This window comes from Capricornis sumatraensis, chromosome 13 (assembly GCF_032405125.1).
Source record: "Capricornis sumatraensis isolate serow.1 chromosome 13, serow.2, whole genome shotgun sequence".
Classification (NCBI taxonomy): domain Eukaryota; kingdom Metazoa; phylum Chordata; class Mammalia; order Artiodactyla; family Bovidae; genus Capricornis; species Capricornis sumatraensis.
In genome coordinates this window covers 88,580,242-88,599,129 of record NC_091081.1, presented here as the reverse complement: position 1 = coordinate 88,599,129, position 18,888 = coordinate 88,580,242, and the positions used below count along the sequence as shown (strand labels likewise).

The 18,888-nt window shown below is 51.6% G+C and overlaps 1 protein-coding gene across 3 annotated transcripts in view; it reads left to right on the top strand.

Annotated features, from left to right (window-relative positions):
- Positions 1-18,888, top strand: part of RPS6KA2 (ribosomal protein S6 kinase A2) — a 334,221-nt gene that overhangs the window by 143,381 nt on the left and 171,952 nt on the right. Inside the window, exons 5-6 of one of the 3 annotated variants that reach the window (XM_068985384.1) lie at positions 3,242-3,255; positions 18,084-18,109. The exons of the other annotated variants lie outside the window; for them this stretch is intronic. Of the exons in view, the coding sequence (XP_068841485.1) occupies positions 3,242-3,255; positions 18,084-18,109 (40 nt within the window). The remainder of the gene's footprint in view (positions 1-3,241; positions 3,256-18,083; positions 18,110-18,888) is intronic. 3 annotated transcript variants of the gene reach the window in all.

Below are 18,888 nucleotides of genomic sequence, written 5' to 3'. Positions count from 1 at the left end.
GAGAAGGGTTCAACAGAGGATGAGATGGCTGGATGGCATCACTGACTCGATGGACATGAGTCTGAGTGAAGTCCAGAAGTTGGTGATAAACAGGGAGGCCTGGCGTGCTGCGATTCATGGGGTCGCAAAGAGTCGGACACAACTGAGCGACTGATACTACTGATACACCAGTCTTCCCTGGGTGGCTCAGATGCTAAAGAATTTGGTTGCAGTGAGGGAGACATGGGTCTGATCCCTGGGTTGGGAAGATCCCCTGGAAAAAGAAATGGCAACCCACTCCAGTATTCTTGCCTGGAGAATTCCTTGGACAGAGAAGCCTGGAGAGTTATAGTTCATGAGGTTGCAAAGAGTTGGACACAACTGAATGACTAATACTTTTTCACTTTCAATACTGAAATAAATGCAGATTAAAATGGTAAGTGGTTTCTGATAGTGCAAATTGGCCCATTTTTAAAGGCAATACTTCCTACTAGTAGGTGTTCATTGACCGATGGGCTTTCACTCTACTAGGGAGTGGAATGGATTCCGCTTTTGGAAAATGACTTGAGCTATGCATTATTAACCTCAAAATTTTTGTGACTCTTAACTCAGGATTCCAACTTGTAGGAACATATTCACAGGAAATAGGACGTTAGTTAATGGTCTACGTTTGAGAATACTCCTTACAGTATTATTTTTAACTTAAGAAATATAACAATGGGGAAATGATCAAACTACCCCATAACAGGAGGCTATGCAACTATCAGATGCAACCGTTAGAAAGCCTGCGGAAATGCCTGTTACACCATTGGGTTTAAATCTGAACATCCTGTAAATTCTCAGTTTGGTGAGTATTCTCCTATCATACACTCATGTCATCTGAATTAATCGTTGCAATACTTACCCTTTTGTGATGAAACCATTGATAGAGAAAATAATTGTTCATGCTTCTCCTACGGAACGAATGTTCTTGAGCTAGGGACTGTGTTTATTTCACTTGTATCCCCAGTAAGGATATTCCCAGCAGGCTCTGTTGTGGGTTAGGCAGACACGAGTATTTGTTCAACAGTCTCTCCCTTTCTTTCTCTCTGACACACACGCATACTCACACACACACGGTGAGATGTAGGCAGACTTACTCCCACGCACTGGAAGAGCATAAACCAAAATAATAGTGCCAGTTACGTAAGTAAAACTCTTTCCTTAAAAAAAAAGGGCATGATGGTTTTACCCACGGGAGTGGGCAGCTGTTGCCTTCTCCTGCATATCTTCCGACCCAGGAATCAAACTGGGGTCTCCTGCCCTGCAGGCGGATGCTTTACCAGCTGAGCTACCAGAGAAGGCCACGTTATGTTTACATCCGACTTATGAAGCAATTTACCCGTTATCAGTCCTGTAAAGGAGCTGCCAGTGGGTTCCTGGATTCTAGTGGCAGATATTAACCCACTGCACGTATCTAGTGCTTTCCAGTGTATAAAACTAACTTCTGAATACTCCTCATCGCCTCGATTCCTTTGATTCAGTCTCTAAGATGAGAGCATAGCCCCTCTCTCCCCCGGCGTGTTCCCATGAAGCTGGGATCCGGGAAGCTGGGCCCTGGTCACAGAGTTGGCATAAGAGCCAGGGTGGGTGGGGGGCGGGGCGGCAGCAGGACCCAGACTGGGAGCTCAGTCTGGGCGCTCACCCCAGAGGGGTTCCATCCCTGCCTTGGCTCACGGTGCCGACCCACCCTCCTGCTTCCACCCACAGCCCTGGAACTAGGAACCCACCGCACTGGCCGGATGTGAGATGCATATCCATGGCCCCAGTGCCCATTTAGGAAAGAAGACAAAGCCTGAAAGCTGGGACTTGGTCTCCAGGGTGGTGAAGACAGAAATAAATGCATCGCCTCTGAAGGAGCTCAGCTCTGCCCTTCTGCGGAGCCGTGAGCTTGCTGCTGACGGCATCTCCGGGAGACAGCCCAGGACGGTGCAGGGTGGTGGGGAGCCGCTGGGGGAGGTTTCCAGGGCGATTAGTTTTGTCGGCCTGTGTTTAAAACAAAGACTTCATGACTGGTCTGACTTAATTTCAATTTTGGCTTTTAATTAATAGGGCTGAAATTGGGAACTGGCACTTTTGGTCCTGACTTGTTTCCTTCCTGCGTCATTAGCGTTTCGTCTCTGACATCTGTCCAGTCTGTATCTTCAGCTGATGACGCCGTGGTCCCCACCGGGATCCCCACAAAGGGCTTTGGTGGCGAGGTTGTTGTGGTCACGTGCAGTGGGGGTGAGGAGGGAAGACAGATGCTCACGTGAAGGGGTGGGGCTTCACGGGAGACTCGCACGTGATCCTGGAAGGGACCGGAGGCGCAGTGCTGGCCAAGGGGACGGGTTTGCAGATCTTCTTTCCAGGAGGTTTAACTGTTTGGTTCAACGTCAGGGATGTAACATCCGGGCTACGAGGCCTGTTTCCAGCCATTCCTGTCTTCCTCTGAGCACGCCTGCATCGCGTGCTGACCAGTGTTTGGGGCGGGCGGACAGGGCAAAGCGGCGGAGCTGGCTGAGCTGACACGGCCCCCGCCCCACAGTGCCTCACTGCTTCTCCGTCCTAGGGGCAGCCTCTACTCCAGAGCACGCGGCGGGTCCACGTCCAAGGGTGCAGGGGGTCCGAGTCTGTCCACTCCAGTCCCCAAGGACAAGTTCCGGCCACAGCTCTACGCTGGTGTCTTCTCCCCTGCTGTGGGGACGGGGAGACTTAGGGCCTTGCGTTGCGGGGCTCAGCAAACCCGCTGAGATGCTGGAGGTCAGGATCCGCCACATGAAAGCCACAGCCGCTCCCAAACCACCTGGGGAAGCCCCACAGCTGCTGCTCCGCAAGGCTTCCAGGCTGGTCCCGGCGTTGTCTGCTGCCAGAGCCCCTGCGTGGTTCTGTCAGGGTTTCAAGGCACAGCCTCAGGTTTATGGCGCTCCCCTTAAGCAGATTGCCCTCTTTGTCTAGACCACCTTCAGCTCATCACTTTAAAGCAGGCTCTGACAGCTCATCACTTTAAAGCAGGCTCTGAGTCACGGAGACGAGTCTTGTCTGGAGCAGGAGTGACGTGATCAGTCCCCGAGACACAGTGTGTGTGGTGATGCCTGGATCGCGCTGGGAGGGGGCCTGGTCCCCATGTCTTCAGCATAAACCCCCGAGGCCTTGGTCACCTGTGTGCTATGGCCTGTTGGGAGAATTGGTGAGACTCTGCGTGAGCTGTTAGCAGAGTGATGGACACAGAGCAGATACCCAGTGCTGCTGCATGTGGTTAGTCCGGGATGGGTTAATCTGATGCTGGGAAAGGCTGAGGACAGGAGGGGAAGAGGGCAACGGAGGATGAGATGGTTGGATGGCATCACTGACTCAATGGACATGAATTTGAGTAAACTCCGGGAGTTGGTGACGGACAGGGAGGCCTGGCATGCTGCAGTCCATGGGGGCGCAAAGAGTCGGACACGACTGTGTTACAGAACGAGAGATCTGGGGCAACCTTCCTTGTTGCTCCTTCTCTGCCTCAAATTACACTTGAGTCAGAAATCAGCCTTGGAGAGAGGAGTCAGCCCTTCCCAGCCTGTCTGTGGCTGAATTGCTTCCCGGTTCTGGCGTGCTCCGTCGTGAGAGATCTCAGGAATCTGCGTGACTTCTTGCCTCAAAACCTGCCTTTCCCCACGTCCTTTAGGGATGGAATCTGCTTAAAGATCTGTTTCTTCCTCCTGACCCCCGTGTGCACACCCTTCTCCGACAGGACGCAGCTCTGTGTGTGGTTCTCGCCCTGGGATCCCTTGCCGTGAGCTTCCCGGGGCCTTGATACAGCTCCCAGGGTGTAGTCTTTTGGCACAGGTAATGAGGGCTATTATCGTTAGGCATACTGGAGCCTCATCTATGCCATCATTTGGTGAACTGACATTTTTTGTTGTTGAAATGTATTTGTTCCTCCTAGTATATATTTAAAACTTCCCTAGAGTTGTTTTTTCCCAGAAAATCTGCAGTGGTGGGCCGAACTGTTTGTCGTCGAGCATTCGCTCAGCACGGGGACGCCGGTCCCGCTGCCTAGCTCTGCTCCTTATTCTGTTTCTCTAAACTGGAAGTGACACCTCGCCCATGCAGTGCGTCTCACATCCCATGATGACTTTTTAAAAAATTATATTCAAGCGTAGTTGATTAACAATGCTGTGATTAATTTCTGCTGTACAGAGAAGTGATTCAGTTATGTATATACATTCTTTTTCATATTATTCTCCATCATGGTTCATCACAGGCTATTGAAAATAGTTTCCATGCTATAGAGTAGGACCTTGTTGTTTATCCATCCTATATGTAATACTTTGCGTCTGCTAATCCCAAACTCCCAATACCCTCTCCTCTCCACATTTCCCCCGTGGCAACCACAAGTCTGTGAATCTGTTTTTGTTTTGTAGACATATTCGTTTGTGCCGTATTTTAGATTGCACTTGTCCTTCCCTGGTGGTTCAGATGATAAAGCGTCTGCCTACAATGCAGGAGCCCTGGCTTCAATCCCTGGGTCGGGAAGATCTCCTGGAGAAGGGAATGACAACCCACTCCAGTATTCTTGCCGCCACCTCCCCCGCCCCGCCCCCAAAAAATGCGGCTCAAAGAAGTATTTCCTGGAGAAGGAAATGGCAACTCACTCCAGTATTCTTGCCTGGAAAATCCCATGGATGGTGGAACCTAGTAGGCTACAGTCCATGGGGTCACAAAGAGTCGGACATGACTGAGCAACTTCACTATAAGTGATATCATAGGACACTTGTCTTTCTGACTTACTCCACTCAGAAGGATGATCTCGGGGCCCATCCGCGTTGCTGCAGGTGGCTTTGTCATGTATTTCCCACATGTTTATCCATTCATCTGTCGATGGACATTTAGGTTGTTTTTTTGTCTTGGCTGTTGTGAATAGTGCTGCTATATACATGTATCTTTTCAAATCATAGTTTTGTCTGGATATATGCCTGGGAGTGTTATTGCTGGATCATATGGCAACTCTATCTTTAGTTTTTTAAGGAACCAAGGAACCTCTGTGTCGTTTTCCTTAGTGATGGCATCCATTTACATTCCCGCCAGCAGAGTAAAATGAAATTGAAAGTGGCTCAGTTGTGTTCAACTCTTTTCAACCCCATGGACTGTAGCCCGCTAGGCTCTTCTGTCCATGGGATTTCCCAGGCAAGAATACTGGAATGGGTTGCCATGCCCTCCTCCAGGGAATTTTCCCAACCCAGGGATCAAGCTCCTGTCTCCCACGTTGCAGGCAGGTTCTTTACTGTCTAAGCCACCAAAGAGGGTTCCCTTTTCTCCACATCCTCTCCAGCATTTATTGTTTGTAGACTTTTTTGATGCTGGCCATTCTGACTGGTGGGAGGTGATGCCTCGTAGTTTTGATTTGCATTTCTCTAATAATTAGCGACGTTGAGCATCTTTTTGTGTGCCTACTGGCCACCTGTCTGCCTTCTTTGGAGAAATGTCTATTTAGGCCTTCTGCCCAGCAGTGATGACTCCTGAGGCCCAGGGCCCGATGGCCCTGCTTTGCAGCCTCGAGCCCACCATCCGTCTGTTGTCTCATTGGCTCATCCCCTCCCCGTACGAGGCGGTTATTCCCGTGGTGCAGGTGAGAAATTAGGAACTCAAAGCTTTAAGCTCTTGCCAGAGGTCATGGAAGGAGTTAGTGACTCAGATCCTGGTCCTAAGAGCAGAGCAGCTGTCCCATCCTCTTTTTTCACTCAGTCAAGGTCTCACCGAGCACAGATGCAAATGAGAGGAGCTCTGAGCACCGTCTTACCAGGGCGTTTACCCACACCATTGGATATCGGTCAGCAGCTCTTGGGAGGGGCTGTATCTTCTTGGACAAAGAGGGTTGTGAGGTTCTGGAATGTTCCAGACTGTGCCAGAGCCTGTGTTCTGGGTCAGGACCGCCCTCCTGCACATCCTGCCTGGCTCCATGCTGAGCTGCATCCAGGGACGAGCAGAGGCGATGTTCTCTGTGGCCTGTTCTGGACATCGTGGTGCGCTGGCCTTCAGCTGGGGGTGCAAACGGCTTGTTATCCTCTCAGCCTAAATCCAGAGCTCTGTGAAATCAGGCCTCACACTACTGTCTCCCAACCTTTCTCCTGATCACCGAGCCGGGGTGCTAGACCTAGGGAGCATTACGTGAGCGCTGATTGAACTGCTCCGTTCTGTGCCGATCAATACACATTAGCTGAGTTCAGCCTCCTGTGCTCAGCTCTATTTTAAGCAACTTGCAGACTCTAATTCAGGAAGCACACAATCAGGGGACACACACCATGTCTGAGTCACACCTTGGAAGGTGTGGGGTGCGCGAGTTGCACCTGGGCTCATGGCAGTGTGGACCATGGAGGAGCCACCCATGCTGGGAAGAAGAGCGTCTCTCGTTAGGTTGAAATAGAGGGCACCTGGAGGACAAGCGTACAGATGTAGAAAGGACCAGACACCCCTCTCAGGCCAGCCAGCCCCCCTCCCCTCCCACAGGCCACGGACACCCTGAGCACTGTGTCCTAAAGCATTCCGCCTGTTTCTGGAGTTCATGCCAGTGGAGCCCACCTGAGCCCTGCCTGTGATGTCTTTCTTTTGCTTATCCTCACATTCAGGAGGGGCTCCGGGTCGCTGCGCCTGGAGTTCATGCCAGTGGAGCCCACCTGAGCCCTTCCCGTGATGTCTCTCTTTTGCTTATCCTCACATTCAGGAGGGGCTCCGGGTCGCTGCGCCTGGAGTTCATGCCAGTGGAGCCCACCTGAGCCCTTCCCGTGATGTCTCTCTTTTGCTCACGCTCACATTCGGGAGGGGCTCCGGGTTGCTGCGCCTGGTGGACGCTTCCTGTTACCTCTGTTGCTGTCCTGTCTGCTCTGCCCCGGGGTGTATGTTCCTGGTTCCTTCCACCATGACAGGCCGTTTCCAGCTCCAGGCGACTTCCCGAGCTTGTCTCTGAGCGTCACATTCTATATGGCGGACGTGGTCCACGGTCCTGCGCCGCGGGGTGCTCGCTTTCCAGACGGGCCGGTTTACTCTCTGATCAGCCAGTTGTTCTGCACTCTTGCCAACTCTGAGTGAAAGCAGGATATGAATAGCTGTGAGCAATTTTAAGTTATAGTAAGAAAGAAATATGGATCTTTTGGAGAGTTTTTTTTACATGCTCACTTGTGTGAAGTGAATAACAAACAGAATCTCTCGTGTCCAACCTCCCATCGCCCGCCCACCAGTCTAACCGGCGCTTGGTGCTGGCCCTTCTGCAGGGCGTGCAGTCAGTCCACAGCTCCGGGCTACACGGCCAGGGCCAGGGCCAGGGTGGAATCGTCCAGCAGGCTGGCGTGGCTCAGCCCCGCCAGTGAACTGACCAGCTTCCCGAAAGCCACCCGCACTGGCTCCCTAACCTGTCAGCGCTGGTTATGCCCCCGCTTTGTTTACTGTAGGTGTGAACACTGTCCCTGAGATCTGACGCTTCTTAGAGTAACGCGGTGTCACGCTGAGTGGCCGGCGTGTTTCCGTTCTTGGTGGGCTGGAAATAATAGTGCCTCGTGCAGTAGTGTGACCTGAGGTTCATGAGCTGCGATAGTTGCTTACTACAAATGAGTGAACTTTGAGTAGAGAGACGAGAAAGCCTTGTCTATGGAAGGAAAAGTGAATACTCTGGAAACAGCCAACACGAATGAACAGAAGTGAGAACTGCTCCTGAAAGGGTTGAGTGAGATCCCTGTAAAATCTGGGGAGGAGACTTGCAGTTCATTCTGGGGGTGCTTTGCAAAGTTAGTTTAAATTCTCCCCCATTCCGTTCTTGGGGAGAATGAATACGTGTAAACATATGGCTGAGCCTTTGCTTTCCACCTGAAACCACCAAGGCATTGAAATCTGCTGTAATGTATGCTCAGCCGCTCAGGCATAGCCATCTCTTTGCGACCCCATGGACTGTTGTCCTCCAGGCTCCTCTGTCCATAGCATTTTCCAGGCAAGATTACTGGAATGGATTGCCATTTCCTATGCCAATAAAATGAAACGTTAAGACAAATTCCCCCATTCTTCTACTTTGAGAACTCATACCTGGAGATCTCTGGGTGCTGGAAACTGCTGGGGAAAGTACACTTGTCTCCCAGGACACTGGTTTCACTCTGGTGTTCTCCTCTCATCTCTCCACCCTCGTGTTCCAGGAGAGGGGGACTTAAGCCCAACCCAGCCCCCCATGCCGAGCCCTACTCCCCACTCTGTGGGGGGCAGCAGCTAGTTGGCACCTGACTTTCTCTTACAGTTGTCAAGTCTGGGGATGAGCCTGTGACCTAAACTGGCTTATTAAACTCAGGGTAAAATTCCCCGCTATGTACTCGGTGCTGAGATGCACATGTTTTACATGTTAACACCACTGAACGTGGAATGCATCTTAGGGTGGGTGGCATCTTCCAGGAGATGAGGCACAAGACTCCACAGTGGGGGCGAGTTTCCACTTTTCACGTTGACGGATGGAGCCCTGGTTCGCTTAGGACTCTCAGGAGAGACGCATTTACATTGGGCGGATCTTGTAGATTCCCTGAGAGAGTGGGAAGGAGCCAAGACCTTAAACTGCCAACCTGCTGGCCACAACATTGACCCTTGGAGCCCCAGTTACTTAAAATAAGGGATCTGTTATTGCTTAAGTCAGCTTGAATGGCTCACAACTGAGTATACCCTGTTATGGTCCAGTGTGGGGGGCGTGGTTTTAGCCAAAGAGAAAAATGGACCCATATTCATTAGTCTACCTAGGTCAAAGTCGCTCAGTCGTGTCTGACGCTTTGCGACCCCATGGACTATGCAGTCCGTGGAATACTCCAGGCCAGAATACTAGAGTGGGTAGCCTTTCCATTCTCCAGGGAATCTTTCCAACCCAGGGATCAAACCCAAGTCTTCCGCATTGCGGGTGGATTCTTTACCAGCTGAGCCACCAGGGAAGCCCAAGAGTACTGGAATGGGTAGCCTACCCCTTCTCCAGGGGATCTTCCTGACCCAGGAATCTAACTGGCTTCTCCTGCATTGCAGGTGGATTCCTTACCAACTGAGCTCTCAGGGAAGCCCTAGTCTACCTAAAATGATTGGCAAATAAATACATACTTTATATTAAAATAACATATTTGGGGATTTGATCTCATTTTTTCTCTCTTAATTTCCTTTATTTAACCTAACTAAAGGTTTTGAGTTTTTCAGAATAAAAAAAGTTGAATAAAAAGAAAAAAAAATGCAGTGGGAAAGTAACAGCCCTTGAAGGACAAAGAGGCGTTTTAAATGAGATCTAACGAGAGCAGTGTTGCCTGGGGGAAATAAGTGATGTCACCACTGGATTTGCCCTGTTCTGGGACGGACTGCCTCTGCAGTCCTGCGCTGACCCCCTGCAGGCGGACGGCCTGGAGGGACTGGGCTCTGTTGCTCTTAGGTCTGGAGGGTCTCTGACCACATGTCCGAGTCACAGGGCGACAGACGCAGAGCAGAAGGTGTGGAGCCTCCCCCTGGGCTCCGGGCCCCGAGGCATCGGTGCCCACCTCAGCTCTGCCCACCCTCCTACCCCTGCACGTGGCTCTCGGCAACATGGAGAGGAAAAGCCACATGGAAGAAGGTCCATCAGGGAAACATCCTGATGGACCGCACTTCACAAATTTCTGGTAATTTCCTCTCTTAAGAAAATGAGATTCTTTGATCGTAATGTGTGTGGAAATTATCCCTGAGCTCATCCAGTAAAACACCTTGACTTCACAGAGGCTGATAGGCTGAGCGTGATGAAGCAAGCCGTCTATGGTCATAACTGCAGAGCCTGGCTGGTGGTCCCACCCTAACCTCAGCCTCACCACCCGCACCCCTTCCCAGCTCCTGCATCTGTGAGGTCTGTGAGTGTGCAAAGGCCTGAGTGTGCAAAGGCTGCATCTGCACGAAGGTGTGCCGTGACCCCCGGCGCTCACAGACAGGACCTGAGTCCTGTCACACCTCGCATAGCCAGCAAGGGTGCCGCTTCCACACAGTACGCTGTGTGAAGCTTGTGGTGATCTTCACTGCAGGTCGGTAACATCGTCTGCAGAAAAACATCTAGTTTTCAGAAGAGTAAAAAGTGGGTGCGTTATTTTCTATGATTAACACTTTTTTCCCTTTTAGTAGTTTGGAGGCAAACACATGCTAAATTAGAGGATATTAAGAACCTTTTTACCCCTGAGTATGGAGAAGTGTTTTTGAAAAGTTGACTGATATGGTTGAAGAATAATTCAATTTATAAAAATACAACCTCATTTCACAATAGATTTTTTTCCTAGAGGGTTCTGCTCATTGTCACAGTGACTGGTGGGGAGGTTGTCTGTGTGACACAGATTGAGACTATTCATGAATTTGGCAAGGCATTACAATCCACAATGGTAAGCGTTTGAAAATGTGTTTCTGTTTGGTGCCACTCCGTTTATTTCTGTTCTTATTATAAACGAGGAAGTTGCATAGCGCCTCTTAGATCTAATGTCATTTATCATTTCTTTCTCCGTTTAGCTCATAAGAATGAACCAAGAGTCACAAATAAAATGCCATTAGCTATTTTCGTCAAGTCATAGGAAATCTGTGCAAGGTTGGGTCGTTCTATATTCTGCACTCCTGGCTATTAATAGGAAATCCAGGAAAACATCTGTGTTTCTCTAGGAAGAGAAGGTGGTTGATGCAAGGGCTTCCAGCCTTTCCGGTGCTGATGACAACATGGATTCTGTTCTCATGCCTGACTCAGGAACCTGGGGGCCTGGCTGGATTGGAGCTCAGACCAAGACTGAGCCTGGTGATTTGATGGGAATGACTTACCTCCTCAGAAAAGACTTTGGGAAAAGAATGGAGAGTGAACAGCATGGTGGCAAGTTCTGGGGAATGGAGCCCTGCCGCCCACGGTCCTGGCCACACGCAGCCCCACGGGAGCGGGTGTGACCGAGGCCTCGGAGGCCTGTGTATACTTGGGGAGGCTGGTGTACCGCGAGTGCCTCGTGTGGTCCACGGAAGGCGAGTGTAAGCACAGTGCTTGCTTGTTTAATCAAAGGCAGTGACCGTGGTCCACAGTGACCATGACGGGGCTGGAAAACCCTGGAGGAACTCCCGGGCACCAGCGGGCCATGCTGTGACCCCGCGCTGAGCAGCTGCTCCAGGATTTTAGAACAAGGTGCCTAGTGCATTCTTGAGTGACATCACCTTCCGCCACGGGGGCGGGCTGTTTATCAAGGACGTGAAGCAGCTCGTCAGGAGCAGAGAGGGGAAAACTTGGTTAAGTCAAGAAACAGTGTCGGGATCCTGGCTGCATTGTCTGAAAGCATCTCCAGGTGCCTTTGGCCAAGTTCCTCAAAGATCACAAGGTGAAGAGGGTTAAAATCCATCTGGTTATATTTAAAGGAAAGCAAACTTACGTTGAAGACCAAGCATTTTCAACCCTCCTTCGAGTAAACCCAGTTGGTGTGAATTTCCCAAGAAGAGTTAGCAGTAAAACATTCTTGAAGTTGGGAAGAAAATTGGAATGTAAAATGCACATAATAATAAGTTTCTGGCCAGACGGTTTTTTAAAAATACCAAGTAGAAATGAAAGGATGCAATACCCCAAATGGCCTTTGCTACTAGTACTTTTTAGGGTTTCTCTCTGGGGCAATCTGCAATGCTAGCTAGCCCTCCAACTTCTATGTTCCGTGTAGAGAAGGTGCTCCAAGGGCAGTATTCTTCTGGAGCCTCTATCGTAACCTTTAACCATTCTTAAATCCTTTTAGCATCAGTGGTCTTGAAAACCCCAACAGCAGAAATTAATGAAAATCTAGAGAAAGTGGGCCCTCGCAGGTGGTGCTAGCGGTAAAGGACCCACCTGCCTGTACAGGAGGCAGTGAAAAGCAAGCTCGATCCCTGGGTCAGGAAGATCCCCTGGAGGCGGGCACGGCACCCCACTCCAGTGTTCCTACATGCAAACCCATGGACAGAGGAGCCTGGCAGGCTGCCGTCCTTTGGGTTGCAAAGAGTCTGGCACGACTGAAGCGACTTAGCGTGCACGCACGCTAGTGAAAGTGTAGCAGTCATGAGAACACGCTTTCAAAAGGCCTCTTGCCCCTGAAGTCTGTGCCTGGTCAGCACTTTTGGAGCAGGACAGTGAGGACTGGTCTGGCCCGAGGTGACGCGGGCGCCCGAGATAACACACAGCATCGGCTCACACGTGGGTTCCTCGGGAGAGAGTGCTTTCCAATAGGACCAGGGAGAAAGTTCTCAGGAGGGACTCACCTGCTGACAGCCACACTTCCACACTCCTGAAGCCACACATCACTGCATACATGATGTCATCATTCCACCAACCAGTAAGACACAACCTTTAAGAACCCTGAGTGGGGGTTGTCGGCATCTCTACGGATGCTAAGCGAGCTTAGTGGCTGCTGGCGTGCCTGCTGTCGCCAGCATTTCAAAGTGACAGCGTGAAGGGCTTCAAGGACGGCGTTTGTCTTCGCCCCTCCGTGAGATTAAAGCATTCATACTTTTCCTTGGATTTCTTTTGTCATTCTGGGAAGAATTGTCTCCTATTGATATAGGGTTCTCACGGAGCAGGGAAGTAGCCTAGCGGGCATCACAGCTCCTCCGGAAGGTTAGAAATACGATGCCAGTGAATCGAGTGCACATCTCTCGTTTGATTGCTTGCAAAGGCCCATTTTTCAGGTCCACTTACGTAAGGCTGTGCATTGAGATAATTGCATAATCTGGTTTAAAAAAAAAAAGTCTTTGAATCACTGCCCACACGATACAACACTTTTCTGTACTTGCTGAGCTGCGCAAATGGTTGCAGATGGTCTATTAGAAGAAGACATGATCTGATGTTCACCAAGAAAATAGGAAGATGTAGCTCTGAGACAGAGTAGAGAAAGGACAGAGTGAGCCAAGAGGTCTGGGTTCTAACCCCAAACGTGATCCTGAGCAAACCACTGATGCTTCCGGGGAGGCAGGTGTCCACAGCTCTCGGAGGAGGTGCTGGGTGAGGGTCTGTAATGGGGTCTCAGCGGGGGCAGTTCCTGCAATCAGGGGACCTTTGCACGGAGCCACCTATGGGACTTGGTTTTAGGTGTTGGAAACAGACAAACAAATGTCCTGTCCAGGGGTTGAAAGTGAAAGTGTTGATCACTTGGTCCTGTCCAGTTCTTTGGGACTCTATGGACTGTAGCCCACCAGGGTCCTCTGTCCATGGAGTTCTCCAGGCAGGAAGACTGGAGTGAGTCACTATTTCCTCCTCCAGGATTAGCCACAAACCAACCTGACCCTCCCCAAGAAACCACCCAATGCAGGTGTGTCCTGCTGTACCGTCTCTAGTCCTGGGGTGGGGGTGGCCCTTTCTGTAGATTGATCTGAGGGTCAGCATCATTTAGAATTGTAGCTGAGACGTCAGAGAGCGAGAAGGAAGGAGAGAGGGAGGGAGGGAATTGGGTGAGTATGCGGCCAACACATTCAACTTCCCCGACCCACGGGATATCACCCAGGCTCACATGCCTGGGTCAGTTTACCCTGACACCCAGCTTTACAGGAGCACTGATGCGTTAGGACCCTGTGTCTTGAGGCAAGCGGGTGCGTGTGCGGGACACAGGTGCAAAAGGAAGTCGTTTTGTCTTGATCCTTGAGGGATGATGGCAGAAGGGGGACAGTCACACTGACCCTTCTCCCACCTTGACCCCCAACGCCTCTGGGCAGCAGGGGGATCTCCCTTCTTGTCGGGCTCCTGGTCCCTGCTGCAAAGTGGATATTGTGTTGATTCAGTGTCTGTGAGTAGGGATACAGCGATGGAAGACCTCCTGCGGGGACCCCAAAATAGAAAGCCCAGGGGAACCTGTCTCATTCCCACAGAGGAGAAAGGAACTCTGGCTCGGCAGCTTGGGGAGTGAGTAAATCATGCCTTTTTGGTAATTCCCAACAAAACAAATGAGCATCACGTTGAGGGACTCTTCCTCGTAGAATATAAATCTGCCATCATGCTAGTCCAAATTACATTTCAGCCTTGAGGCTGATATTCTTTCAAGGGTAACAAAGATCTTTTTAAAACAAGAATAGTTTAAAGACCGTCATCTTTCTGTCCTCGTGGTGACCACTGCCTGTCAACATGGGCCTGACACACTGTTCTGAACCCCGTGCTGCGGGCCTGTTGTTGGGCTCCTGTGTTCTCAGATCAGGGATTGAACCAGCGTCCCCGGCATTGGAAGCAGAGTCCTAATCACTGGGCCCCCGGGGAATTCCCACCCCAAGGTTCTGGGGGCACCAATCACCGGGAACGTCCCCCTGGCCCTGACTTCCCCTCAACCTGGGCCTAGGTACCTGATCAGAGGTGGGGACTCTGCCAGCATCAGCCCACTCCGGCGTCTGCAGTCCAGCCCCGAGCCCTAATCCTTTACTCACCACCTGCTTCCCGCAGGAAGCTGTCGTCAAAGTGGAGGCTGCTGGAGGAGCTCCGTAAGGCTTCCCCCGCGTATGTGACATGAGAAGCATACCGTCATCATGGGAGGGATCGCACAGGAGCCCCGGAGACACTGCACGTCTGGGTGCAGTAAAGTGAAGGTCGCTCAGTCGTACCCGACTTGTCTGCGACCCCATAGACTATACAGTCCACGGAGTTCTCCAGGCCAGACTCTGGAGTGGGGAGCCGTACCCTTCTCTGGGGTTCTTCCCAACCAGGGATCGAACCCAGGTCTCTTGCACTGCAGGCAGGTTCTTTACCAGCTGAGCCACCAGGGAAGCCCAATCACCGCAATAAAGCGAGTGTCCTGCAAAGCCAGTGGTGTGAATTGTTTGGTTCCCAGTGCTCAAAAAAGCTGTGTTTACGTTACACTGCAGTCTATTGGAGAAGGAAATGGCAGCCCACTCCAGTGTTCTTGCCTGGAGAATCCCAGGGACAGGGGAGCCTGGTGGGCTGCCGTCTACGGGGTCGCACAGAGTCGGACACGACTGAAGTGACTTAGCTTAGCTTAGCTTAGCTTAGTAGTCTATTAAGCATGCCGTAGCATTATGTCTTTAAAAAGTACGCATCTTAGTTGAAAATACTGTATCGCTAAAAACGGCCAGCCATCCTCTGAGCCTTCAGCTGGTCTTAGTCATGACGTCAGAGATCAGAGATCACCAGAACAAACGCAATGACAATGAAAAGCTCGAGAAAGTTGTGAGAATGACCCGAAGGTGGCCCGGGGACCTGACAGTGAGCACAGGCTGTGAGGGAAATGGCTCCGGCAGCCTCGCCGGGCGCGGGGCGGCGCGGGCCGCCGGGGGTGTGAGCACCGCGGTGTCTGCGACCCGCAGCCAGCGGAGGCCTGCGCGCGACTAGAGCACAAGCTGGAAAGTCAGATGACGTGAGTTACGAAGCGCCGAGGGTTTCCGGGAAGAAAGACGTCTTCTGCCCCGTGGAAAGCAAACCCGTGACCAAGAGGTTCGGTTTGAGTTTGGCCTTGACGGACAGAGGTGGGCGAGTACACCCCCGCTCTGCGCGGCCTTGGTTTCCAATCCCGCCGGGTGAACACGTGAGTGCTCACCCGTGCTTTGAGCGTTTTCCTAGGAGCAAAGGGAAGCTCATTTATGTATTTTGAGCGTGTAAAATCAGGGGCAAAGTTCACACACACAGAAACACACACACACACACACGAATGAATGGTGTGCGTTGATTTTATAAGTGTCGAATTTGATCAATAAAATAGGCCAGCATTGGAAAACAGGGTGTCGCGAGGCTTGCAGGCAGAGATGCAGGAGAGGGAAGGGGAGCAGCCCCAGGCCCCAGACAGGCCTGGGGAGGGCAGCTGTGGAGAGGCTGGCTGGTCCAGGTGGGCTTGGGGGAGAGGGGCTTGAGGGCTGGTGGGGCACGTGGTGGGTGTCCTGAGAGGCAGCGTGGAGCCGGTTCCGTTAGTACTGGTGCCCCAGGAGGTGGGGGGCTGAGCAGTGTGAGGCCCGAGGCTGTTAGTGAAGGGTGGCTGGGGGTGAAGCTGGGGAAGGAGGTGGACAAGAGCGCTTAGACCCGGGGGCAGAGATGGTCGAGGGGCAAGTGAACCTTCACACTGTGGCGCAGGTGAATCCCGAGGGCCTGACTGTTGATGGGATGCCAAGGCGAGGTGCAGAGGAAAGAGTGAACGTGTGCTGGTGCCAGGCACCCCCTTCCTGAGTCCGTGCTTTGTGAGCCGGAGATGGGCAATGCCGTCACAAAGGTACGGGCCCCGAGGAGAGGCAGAGGTGGGTTGGTTAGTGTTAGTCGCTCAGTCGTGTCCAACTCTTTGTGACCCCATGGACTGTAGCCCTCCAGGCTCCTCTGTCCATGGGATTCTCCAGACAAGAATACTGGAGTGGGTTGCCATGCCCGTCTCCAGGGGATCTTCCCCACACAGGGATCGAACTTGGGTCTCCCACATTGCAGGCAGATTCGTTACCATCTGAGCCACCAGGGAAGCCCCTGGTCGGGGAGCAATTCTTACAAACACAGATTGGAGAATCCAAATGGAGCCATCTGGCAACAGCTATGAATGCAAGATCGGGGCTGTTGAGAGCCATCAGAGCTGGGAAAACAGGTTTAGAAATTAGCTGTGTTAAGGCGATAGATGGCAGAAAGTGAAGAAGAACTAAAGAGCCTCTTGATGAAAGTGAAAGAGGAGAGTGAAAAAGTTGGCTTAAAGCTCAACATTCAGAAAACTAAGATCATGGCATCTGGTCCCATCACTTCATGGCAAATAGATGGGGAAACGGTGGAAACAGTGACAGACTTTATTTTGGGGGGCTCCAATATCACTGCAGATGGTGACTGGAGCCATGAAATTAAAAGAGACTTGCTCCTTGGAAGAAAAGCTATGACCAACCTAGACAGCATATTAAAAAGCAGAGACATTATTTTACCAACAAAGGTCTGTCTAGTCAAAGCTTTGGTTTTTCCACTGGTCATGTGTGGATATGAGAGTTAGGCTATAAAGAAATCTGAGCACCAAAGACTTGATGCTTTTGAACTGTGGTGTTGGAGAAGACTCTTGAGAGTCCCTTGGACTGCACGGAGATCAAACCAGTCCATCCTAAAGGAAATCAGTCCTGAATATTCATTGGAAGGACTGATGCTGAAGCTCAAGCTACAATATTTTGGTCACCTGATGTGAACAGCTGACTCACTGGAAAAGCCCCTGATGCTGGGAAAGATTGGGGGCAGGAGGAGAAGGGGATGACAGAGGATGAGATGGTTGGATGGCATCACTGACTCGATGGGCATGAGTTTGAGTAAACTCCGGGAGCTGGCCATGGACAAGGAGGCAAAGAATCGGACACGACTGAGCGACTGAACTGAAGTGAAGGTGATAGATGAAAACGCTCAAACGCTGAGCCCGAGTGGGGGTCACTGGTCCGAACCCTCCTGGCTCGGCAGCACTACCAGGGAGGGTGGGGTCGCCTGGGACTCAGTGCTTCTCTCAGGGACCCTAATTCTGCCTCCAGGGGGGCTTCTTGTACCAGAGCTTGTACCAAAGAAGTGACCCCGAAGCCCCCAGTGCTCACGGTGCCCCCGAGCCCCTCCTCAGCTTGGCAGGGCTGTGCTCTCTGAAGGCTCTGGTGAACCCATCTCCACCGGCTGGTGCGGCAAGGCTTGGAGTCCCTTGGAGTCTAGGCGCGCCGCTCTAGTCCCTGTCTCCGTCACAGCACGGGGTTCTTGTCTGACAGTGTGTCTCTTACAGGGACACCCAACACTGGGTTTAGGGGCAGCCTTAGTCCAGCTGTGCCCGCATCTTGACCTCATTGCAGCTGCAAAGACCCTGTCTCCAAATAAAGTCTCATTCATGGCTCTGCGGGTTGGGACGTCAAATGACCTTTAGGCGGACACAAACCACCCCCCCGGTCAGGTTAATCCTCCGTGAAAATGACAGATTCCTAGGTTTGTCACATTTCCAGACCGCCGTTTAAAATATTCCCAAGCGATAATGCTTTTGCAATATGCTTTCATGCTTGCAACTTCAGTCTAATCCTTCCTGAGAAGTCGGGGAGAGGAGCTGAAGCAGTTGCTCCCGGGGAAGGGTGGCAGGATCAGAGAGATTCAGACTTCCTGAAAAGTCACCAGCCCGCCCCCTCCCCACTATCCCAGGAAGGAAGCACAGTCACAAGAATAACCGGAAGCAGTGATGTCATGGGCTGGGGGTGGGGGGGCAGGCACAGGAGATGGGGGGTGGGCCTTGGCTCAGGAGTGTGGTCTGTGCACAGCGTTGAACTTCAGGATGTAGCATTGTGAACCTCACATCTGTTCCCTGCTAAAGAATTCTCTTTTCTGGGAAAGTAGATGTCATATTCCTCAGCATGTAACTGATTGGCCCCTAGTTCAGGAGGTGATGTGCTAATTACTGGATGAAAGGGAGGAAGCGGGAGGGAGAGGAGGGGGTGGGCAGCTGATCTCTCCAAGTCCACTCATTCTTCCCTCTGTCCCGCGTCACAAAGCACATTGTGCTGAAAAGCCAGGGTGGCTTTCTGCCTGGCAATCCACTGGCCGATCCACGCATCTATCCACTCAGCAAATGTTTGCTTTGCATGTTCAGGCATCATGACAGGCGCTGAGGTTAGTGGTTTGCAAAACAGACTCAGTTCCTGCCCTTGTCGAGTCTACAGTCCATCAGGAAGAAAAGCATTAATCAAATGGTCACACACATACACCTGGGTGTGTGTGCGTGCGTGCCCAGTCACTTCAGTCGTGTCTGACTCTCCACAACCCCATAGCCTGTAGCCCGCTAGGCTCCTTTGTCCATGGAATTTCTCTAGGCAAGAATACTGGAGCGGGTGCCATTTCCAGGGGATCGAACCCCAGTCTCCTGTGTCTCTCGCTTCAGCAGGCAGATTCTTTACTGTCTGAGCCCCCAGGGAAGCCCATCGGGAAGAAAAGCATTAATCGAATGGTCACATGCGCACAGCTGA